General features: G+C 48.3%; 1 protein-coding gene across 3 annotated transcripts in view; it reads right to left on the minus strand.

Annotated features, from left to right (window-relative positions):
• The window catches only part of bcl11bb (BAF chromatin remodeling complex subunit BCL11B b), a 31,246-nt gene extending 21,832 nt beyond the window's left edge, over window positions 1-9,414 (minus strand). Inside the window, exons 1-3 of one of the 3 annotated variants that reach the window (XM_035617692.2) lie at window positions 8,907-9,414; window positions 8,441-8,756; window positions 389-769 (exon numbers count right to left, since the gene is read on the minus strand). In XM_035617692.2, the coding sequence (XP_035473585.1) occupies window positions 389-769; window positions 8,441-8,504 (445 nt within the window). In that variant the 5' untranslated portion in view covers window positions 8,505-8,756; window positions 8,907-9,414. Of the gene's footprint in view, window positions 1-388; window positions 773-895; window positions 1,096-8,440; window positions 8,757-8,906 lie in introns of those variants that run through there. The other 2 variants (XM_035617690.2, XM_035617693.2) reach the window with 2 other exon arrangements.
• Window positions 9,415-9,618: the final 204 nt, after the last annotated feature.

The following is a 9,618-nucleotide window of genomic DNA, read 5'->3' on the forward strand; positions in this document are numbered from 1 at the left end:
TGTTTTACTTAGAATGAGGCAGAATAGACACAGTGCAGCCCCTCACTCACTCTAATGAAATCATCCCAGGCTACATTAATCCCTCCTGAAGGCCACTGTCAAAAGAACAAGCAGCTGGGATTCTTTAAAGAGAGCTATCTGTCTCGGACAGGTGAGAGATGTGTGCATGTGTTTGTGTGTGCATTGTGTGTGTGTGTGTGTGTGTGTGTGTGTGTGTGTGTGTGTGTGTGTGTGTGTGTGTGAGTGTGAGTGCATGATTTTTTTTTGCACCTATGTGTGTGTTTAAGACGTGTGCTTCTACGCTATCAAGAGAGCTCTCTTCAGACTGTGTTTACAATTGAGCAGCTTATTGGTTCTTGTATCCTACAGTGTTTTCCAGTCTACGTACCTCCTCTCTCCTGTTTGGGGCAGATTCCCTTGGCCGGCGTCAGCCTCCTCTCCTCATTCCCTTCTCCCCCGGGGGTCACCTGGATGCCGATCTCCACGGGGAGGGACCCTCTACCCAGCTCCAGTGACCTGACCCTGGGAGGGATGGGAAGGCCTGTGACCCCGCCTCTCTCCCCGGGCTTGGAGAAAGAGCCCGGTCCGCTCCTGGGGCCCCGGCACAGGCGGCGCTTGTGCTCGATGAAGACCAGGATGTCACCCAGAGGGAAGTTGGTCTGGCACTGGCCGCAGGTCAGCAGATCGTGCTCCCCGGGCCCCGCCCTCCGAGGACTGGGCGTGGACGGCACCGGAGACGGAGATCCCGCTCCTGAGTCATGATTGGCCTCTGCTGCAGGAAAGAGAAGGGGAAGATGTCAAACGGTGGTGCTCGTCACTTTAAAAGAAACACGGTGAGAGGCAGGTCGGGGGATAAAAATACACAGGGAGGTTTGGTTATCCCTGATGACATTACCTGATAAAAGCCATCTCTCCCTACCACACGAGAGGATCATTACGTTCACAACTGTCTCACTTTCATGGCATGAAACAAATCCGCTGTAAACCCACTTCGCCTAGACAAACACCTGCGCTGCTTATCCGTGAGAGATCTGCGTGGGTGGGACCCCGGCACATACACCGTATGTAAATGTTTTTGTGTGTGTGTGTCGTGTGGCCAGGAAGCTATTCATCTCACAGTGCAGGCTGGGTTTCCGGTGAGGGCCCTCGCCGCACGAAGCTGTCAGAGCTAGACGGCTGCCTTCAACACGTGGAAGCCCCGGCTTGTGCAGAACAAAGTGTAGCATATAGCGGAGGCCACATCCACCAGCGTGTGTGTGTGTGTGTGTGTGTGTGTGTGTGTGTGTGTGTGTGTGTGTGTGTGCATGTGTGTCACAGAATAAGACAGAGAAAAGAAAAATGAGAATGAGGGGGGAAAAAAACAGTAAGATTGTCTAAGTGTGGGTCTATGAATAGAGCAGCACACAGGTGAGTTCCAACACTGTATTCTCCACAGACAGAAAATCTATAAAGCCAAACCCGGGGTCCTGTTAAGAGAGTAAATCTCATTCTTCACAGCTCTGACACAGTCATTAATAACCATTACACATTCCTCCCTCCCTCCCTCCTCCCCTATGGCACAGACCGACTCCCTCGGCTTAACGTAAATCCCTCATGGACGACCTTTCCTTTTTCTTTTTCTTTTTTTAACACTGCCCTGATGTACCAGTATGAAAATATGTCCCCTTCTAAGAAGCCCGGAGGAAACCCGAAGCTCCGGAGACTGAAGGGGGCGTCTGAGTGAGAGGTACCCAGGAGATGTGTTTATGCCTGGGAGACGAGCCCCCCCCCCCTCCCCCACACATACACACACACACACACACACACCTTTTTCTCTTTGCCTCTCACCTCTCTTTCTCCAAACATGACTTAAAAAAAAAGGGTGTGTGATGGTTTGTTTTGCTTGGTGTGAAGTTATCAGAGAAGACACCTATACACTCTTAGCACACATCAAAACTCCCAATCATGGCTGTAAAATACTTCTTTACTCAGTTTAATATACACAAGATTTCTTCGTAAGTATGAATCACCCACTCTTCCCAACCACCCTCCTACCCACACACACACACACACACACACACACACATACACGTTCAAGTCCACTCGCTTCGCCCTAGAGTGATGATCTGATGCCAAATATCTTTTCTCTAAATGGCGATGGATTCCTGGATGCCTGCCAAATAATTTCCATCTCATAATCTCTGGCGGCAGAGGAGGAACACAAACACATATTTACCTACAGTTCACAGCTTGTGACCGTAAATCACATGAAGCAATGTTCGCAATGTGCACATGCATGCATGCGTGCACATGTGCACATGCATATAAGTGGGACTATGCAGGAGATGGAGCTACTGACAATGCGGTGCGCACTCATTTCCGCCTGTGAAAGCCAGACAGGTGGCATGAGACCTAGATCATCATGTGTCGTAGATGAGTAAAAAGACAAGATCAAGTCAACGAGCTGACAGACACCTGGGCATTTGAACTTGACTTTCCCCCCACCGCCCTGTCAGAGACAGAGACGAGTAGAGTAGGGCCGGTTTGTTACCTATAGATGAGTAACATGGCCTGGGGGCAGAAGGCAGTAAATTAGCAGGCGTAGGCACTGTCACTATGCCACAGGAGTATTAGTCGGACAGCTTCTAAAAACCGCACCCGTCCCTGAAACCCGCTCGTTCATCCGTCCCGAGGCTCACCTGTGTGAGAAGAAACACGTGCAATGAGGAACGGGGCATGGAAATGCTCGCAGGCGAAGAAAAAAAGAAAAAAAGAATAAGAGTCAGCCGCGGACGCAAACGCCACCCCAAACTGGAAAGGCACACGCTAAAAGATAAAGCACTCTAATGTAGCCCATCGCCGTGACAGACAAGTGTCTAATTCCTCCGCGTAAAACCCCTATGTGAGAGGAACATGCCTGATGGGCGGTGGGGAGCAGAGCGGACGCACTGTCAAACATGCCGGCGTTGAGAAGGTGTGATGATGGCGGTGAGACCCAGCTGTCTCACACGATACCACACACACTTTATTTCTCTCTCGCGCACGCGCGCACACGCGCACGCACACACACACACACACCCACACACACACACACACACACACACACAAAGACGTGTACATGTACACACACACACACACACAAAAAGACGTGTACATGTACACACTCTCACATATGCAGAGCTACATTCCCCCGGTGACGGCCCTGCTCCTCTCCCTTATCAAGTGTGAGTTAAGTCAGGCAGCCTTAGAGCACCCCCTATCAGTTTGATGAGGAGAGAGTCAGTTAGTCACTCCACTGCTGCTGCTGCTGCTGCCTGCTGCCTGCTGCCTGCTGCTGCACACTGCCACTGCACAATATGTACCAGATGGGAGACACAGCTGAAGACAATGGGCCTCTTTCACCAATATTTCCATTTGTGTAAAAAGGCTGCGAAAATATTCAAAAGGCCCCGGCCAGAGAGCACTCAGCGATGAGACGATGTTGTCAGCGGCGAGGAATCGTCTCATTAGAGATAGATTCTTTTAATACTGCATCGTTAAAAAAAAACAACCTTCGGGCTAAGAGTTGCAAAACAATGTCGGTGGACGAGACACAGTCGAGGCGACGTCCTCGTCGGCGTTTTTTCACCGTAGTGGCCGGGCACAACAAGCTCGGTGGGTAGAATAATGCCTGGGTGCATGTATTAGGACTATGGGTTCCTTTCCATGTCCTACAACGTGGTGCCACAAGTTTTTTTGGCTCTGCCCTAAAGTTAGTAGAGGCAGAAAAAATGTGTCATCTGGCCGAGTGTGAGACGTTCGTATTTGTTCGACGATATGCTCGCGATACGACGGGATTGTGGCGCAGCGGGGAAAGCCGTGAAAGCATTCCTTTTTTCCCGGCGACGTTTCTGACCTTACACAACATTCTCATACCAGCTGCACACTCTGTTCTGCTGGTAAAGGCAGAGTAAGGCCAGGGGCACTCGGATGACAGCCGACCAAACTGTATGGGTTCAGACCTGTCTCTCTTTCTTTCTTTCTTTGTCTTCCCCTTCCATTTGCTGAGCTAAAAAGACACACACACACACACACACACACACACACACACACACACACATGTGTAATCCCCACAGGGGTAAGTCGGGTAAGATTCGCGCTGTCATTGAAAATAAATGACACCAGCAGCATTGCAGATGGTTGCAATCAAAAATTCAAACAACAAGCGGCCCCGCTTAGCCTATCCCTTTTTCTCGGCTGCGATTGCCAAGGAAAGCTGCAACAGTGCGCGTTGTGTAAGGCCAGGCCTGTGTGTTTCATTAACTTATCAGCATTTAATCTATAGCAGCCTCATTTCTTATCGTAAATCTTAGACGATGAGCCCCGAAAGTGAGCAAAATGCGGCTCCGCAGCTGCCTGCGACTTGTCACTAGATCGCCATAAACGACTTGTTAGCCGTGAAGCATGACATTCGTTGGTGTAAATCAAATTTGCCGAGCGATTTGAGAAGATATAATAATAGTAAAAAGACGCTTTATGGCATTGCAAAATTGATTAAATGTGTTCGATAATACTGAAATATAGAAAGAAAGTCAGCGAGCAAGAGTGCGATGCCTCGTAGTAAATCATAAATCGCCCGCCAATCATCCCCTGCGAGATTATCATTCGCTTACCACAACGTGTGTGTGTGTGTGTGTGTGTGTGTGTGTGTGTGTGTGTGTGGGTGCATATTTACTGTGGCGTTGCTGTGCGTACGGTGGGTTTCTCTCCAGCGTTTGACAGCCATATGGTGCGCATAAAGAAGAAAACATCAACTGTTTCACAAGTAGCATGCCAGTTTTCTGAGCGTAAACAGTTATCACAAGGCATTTCCACGGCCCGATCCACGAAACAGTCCTGTGGAATACTGCTGATATTAGATTGCAGGAACTGGCCGTTTTTTTTCTGAAACGAGGGAGGCCCGTGATGCTCTCACCAGTCGGCCCCGTGTTAGTGTGTGAGTAATGTAGGAAAAGGATATTCCTGTGATAGGTGTCCTTTTGTCATGAGTGCGACTCCGAGCTGAGTCACTGACGACAAGAGCCTCCAAAAAAAAAAAAAAAAAGCCTTGAAGGGATGTTTGCTTTTTTTTTTGTCTTAGTCCAGGATGAACTGTAAACTGAAGGTCAAATTCTACTGAGACAGAATAGCACATTACGTGTGTTTTTATCATGTGTGGGAATACAAACATTTTGCATTTTGAGAGTGATATTTGTGCAGGTGTACAGCCGCATATGTGTGTGTGTGTGTGTGTGTGTGTGTGTGTGTGTGTGTGTGTGTGTGTGTGCGTGCGCGTGTGTGTGTGTGTGCGTGCGCTTCACTTGGCACATAGTTGAGCATTGCGTACAATCATCGCAGTTACGCGTCCCTCTTGATGTTTGGCCTTGCAGGTAGACTTCCACTGAAAGCCTGTCCAGAAATATGCCGACATTCAGGTTCTCTGTGCTCCCAAGTAGAGCGTGACCTATAGGTTCATGGCTGCAGGGCGCACGGCTGCTGCGTTCAGTTACACCCAAGTCCCCGCACATCTGACGTGTGGCTGATATATGGTGGCAAACCTGCAGAATCATTTCTATAATAATAATAATTCATATTATTGCTTGCGTAAAGGAGACACCTTGTGATTAGCCTTGACAGCTGATGCCGAAAACAATGCAAAACCGCGGGACCACACAGTCGTCGAGTCGAGGACGAGGCGATGCTAGAAATATTCAATGTAGCCAAAAGCCACTTAATTGTCGTTTAATCCGTTTCTGAGACGTCCTGTAGCTGTACGTACAATGTGCAAAGCTCTCATTATTTGTTGACTCAATAAATATTATAGTTTGGTTTCCCCCCCCCCCAGCGCTCCTCAGATCCTCCAGCCCGAGGTGTCACACTGGTCCTCTCCAGACCCACCCAGCTGAAGGAAACAGCCCGGAGCGACATGCCGCCTCCAGACGTCGGATGATAGGTACATTAAAAGCTTTCCACCCATCAAAGATATGTGGTCGGCTATCGCAATTAAGTTATCCTTTACATATGGTAAACACAGCTCCGGTGCCTCGTGCAAACAAAAAGTGCACCTAGTGCAGATAGGACGCTCACTGACACACGTTGTTCTCGCAGAGGGAGCACAACCGGAGCCGAGTAATTATACGCCTTTTCACGCGTCTGTCCCAAGTCCAGTTTTGGCATTGCGTGTTCGACCAACTCGGTGGCTTTTGAACGTGAGAGAGGAGAGAAAAAGAAATACCTGAAAGTCCAGTCAATCTTGCACTTGTGCGTGTCAGGTCAATGTCGCTGCTGGAGGCCACGGTTTGACAAGCAGCGTCTATCGTGTGAAAGAACAGGTAGGCCCAGATTCAGGTCCCACAGACGGCCCAGCTTTACAGCATCCTATACTGTACAGGCTCCAGGAGCCACATTGGGACAACTTGAAATTGCTGTGCTGAGCTCAACATGAAAAGGTCTGTGAGCGTTTGCAAACGGGCAATATCTCAACTTCTGCAAGAAGCGTGACACTTTCAAGTCTCCACACAGACAGGTGCAAACTTCAGCTGCGACACCGGGGGAAATTAAAGAAATTCAAAGATAATCCGTGTTGACTAATCATCATGCTGTAAGTATAAGGTTCCACCACACTCAGCAGCACCTACAGGTTCAGTTTTGAAGAACCCGCTGACTTGTACATCAGGCGCCCTGAGGTTCATGTGTGACACAGATGTCAAACAAAAGATGTCAAACAAAGTGACCCACGACTGGAGGGGCAAATATTTAACTGTCCAAATTTGAACATGTTCTCGAAAGACAACTGGAAACATGCGATAGGTTGCAATCATTTTGTCATTAATCATGCAGCAGGTTAATGTTAAGCACACACACACACACACACACACAAATGCCCAAGGGGAAACTGTAGTGAAAATTTTGCACAGACGAAAATGTCCATTGCGGGACATGAGCTCGGTCTCCATCTGAATTAACTGACAGACAGCGACCGTGAGAACACCAGAGTCGGATCAATATTTGTCATCGGCCTAAAAAATCTGCTGAGGGTGCATCACACTTCCTCCGTCACAAAAAAAAAACCCACTTATGTTCAGATTGAAATTATTATTTTGACTGACTAAAAAAAAAATTAATAATAATTTTAAAAAAAACTCCACTGGAGCACAGTCGGTGAAATGGGACAGATGATTAGCCATAGTCTAAATGTGTCGGGTGGGACGGAATGCGCCAAACCATTTTCAGCACACACACACACACACACACACACACAAAACAGAGTGGCCAAAGATTACATCATGAACTTCTGCAATGAATTACCCAGATTAGGCCTCTATGAAATTGGATTTAGGGAAAAGCAGAGCGCTGGGAGATGAAGGTTAGATTGATATAATTGATTCGAAATTGGATTATGCGACTTTTTAATCATATGCTCCCAAAAAAAGAAAATTCCTGCTTCAGATTTAATCTGTGCACAATTTAATCACATTTCTTTTCATATTTTCTGGTCGCAGCATCAAACGATTTCTGACCCTCCGTTTTGAAATACCGAATCAATAAAAGTTCAGATAGTTTTGTTTGCGTGTGTGATGTTTTCTTTTTCAAGTTGGAATTATTTTAGGGCACAGTTTGATGGGCCTCAATGTTTGAGGAAAAATTGACGGGTGTGTGTGTGTGTGTGTGTGTGTGTGTGTGATCGAGAGAGCAGACGAGAGGGCGAGAGGGTTATCATTTGAAATTAAATGACGTGAAAAAAAAATGAAGTCACAAATTTACCCTGTGCAACGTCACAAATTACACAACTGTTGTCTCATTTTAAAAATCATTGGCATGTCGAACAAAGCGCGGGCACAAATAAACAGTGCCACATGTTGCAATACTCTGGGAAAAAAATTGATGCTAAATTGTGTTGTGGTGAGATGTTGGATTCGACTCATACACGTGCATTGCTCGTGTGTGCACATTCAAACACACACACACACACACACACACACACACACACATTTGCCAGACTGTCCCACTGTAGCTGTCATGAGATCATCTCACGTAGTAAACTCACATGAAGCTGCAAAGGGCACATTTGAAATATTGGCCTCTGAATTATGCAAGTGTAAAATCACTATTAATAAGTCAAATTCAGTCTAACGGCATGTCAACATGAACAGTGAGGTGATGTCTCTTTTCACTTTATCACATGGCGAATATGTTTTTCACAAATCAGATGTACTGTCGACAATCGGCGTCTTTGTTTGGTGCATTATCAGCAATGCACGGGCACGATTAGAATCTAGCCCCCCCCCCCCCCCCCCCCCCCCCCACACACACACACACAATAATTACTTTTAATTTGTCGCGAAATATGAGAATTAATAATAACTGCAAGTTATGAATCGTTTGAGCCGGTAAAGTTGAAAAAAACAAGAGAGGAGACGAAGAGGGAGATGGTTCGACTCACCTTGTATTGTCTCCCTGTGCGTCAACGATAAGTGCTGCGGGTTCACCTGCTTGCGGCGGGACATTGCCCCGGCATTTACTCTGGCATCGCCCGGTGAACGGCACTTGGAGTCGGCTTGGACCGTGGTGTCGGTCTGCTCTGGATCGCACGGAGACCAACTTTCCCCCCGTCCTTCCTTATTCCCTCCGCAGTTCGCAGTCCGCGACTGCCGCTCCGGTGCGCGTTCGGGACGCGAAGGGGCGGACGGGAGCGCAATAAGAGGCTGGAGAGCGGCGCGTCCGACCAGGTCCGACTGCGTCTTCGCGGGACGCAACACCTGGATTGAGGAAGCCAAAGTGCAGTTTTAGGAAGCAGTCGGCTGTGAGTGGCCGATGAGCAGGTAGGTAATATTTTGGCAATGATCTTTTTTTTTTTTTCAGATTTAAAAAAAAAAAAAAAAAGAGAAGAAAATCCTGGACTGGCCCACCTCTGCTGCGGCGACCGCGGTGACAGATGAGGTACGGTGCACTCCAGCGGCGATAGGAACTCTTATCTGGCTCCTTTCCCCCGTGTTCACCCCTTTCTTAAACTCTAATGATATGATTGTTTCATCTGGGGGGTCAGACAGCTGCCGTGTATTCTAGGGTTTCCCTATACAGTCCTTCGATTTTCAGCAGTGGTGCGCTAAAGTGACCCTTTGGCACTGACTCCTCCTGCGCGTTTTGGCATCAGCGCGCGGAACGGCAACTCTTGGCTCCAGTGGCAGTAGCCTCGCTGATTGAGAGAGAGAGGGAGGGAGAAAGAGAGAGAGAGAGAGAGAGAGAGAGAGAGAGAGCAGGCGGGCAGACAAGACACCTCCCTCCTCTTTCTCGACCAACAAGCAGAGGTCCAATGTTTCCCAGTTCCCGACAGTGTCGAGGCTACTTCTTCTTGTTGACTCTCACGATGAGAGAGAGGCGCTTTTTGGGAGGACCCCGCGCGTGTGCCTGTGGCACACTATATGCAGCCTGCAGCCTGTGTGCGTGTGTGTGTGTGTTATTGGATTCAAGTTCAAGTGGGTCCGTGACGTTGGCGACCTCATGCACCACAACGTGTGAGGGCGCGGGACAACAGCACACGGACAATGGGGGCCGGGGGGGGGGGGGGTCATACTGTCTGCCTTTTGAAACTCAAAACCCGAAAATGATCTCCACCTGAAC

The sequence above is a fragment of the Scophthalmus maximus genome, chromosome 18 (genome assembly GCF_022379125.1).
Source record: "Scophthalmus maximus strain ysfricsl-2021 chromosome 18, ASM2237912v1, whole genome shotgun sequence".
NCBI lineage: Eukaryota > Metazoa > Chordata > Actinopteri > Pleuronectiformes > Scophthalmidae > Scophthalmus > Scophthalmus maximus.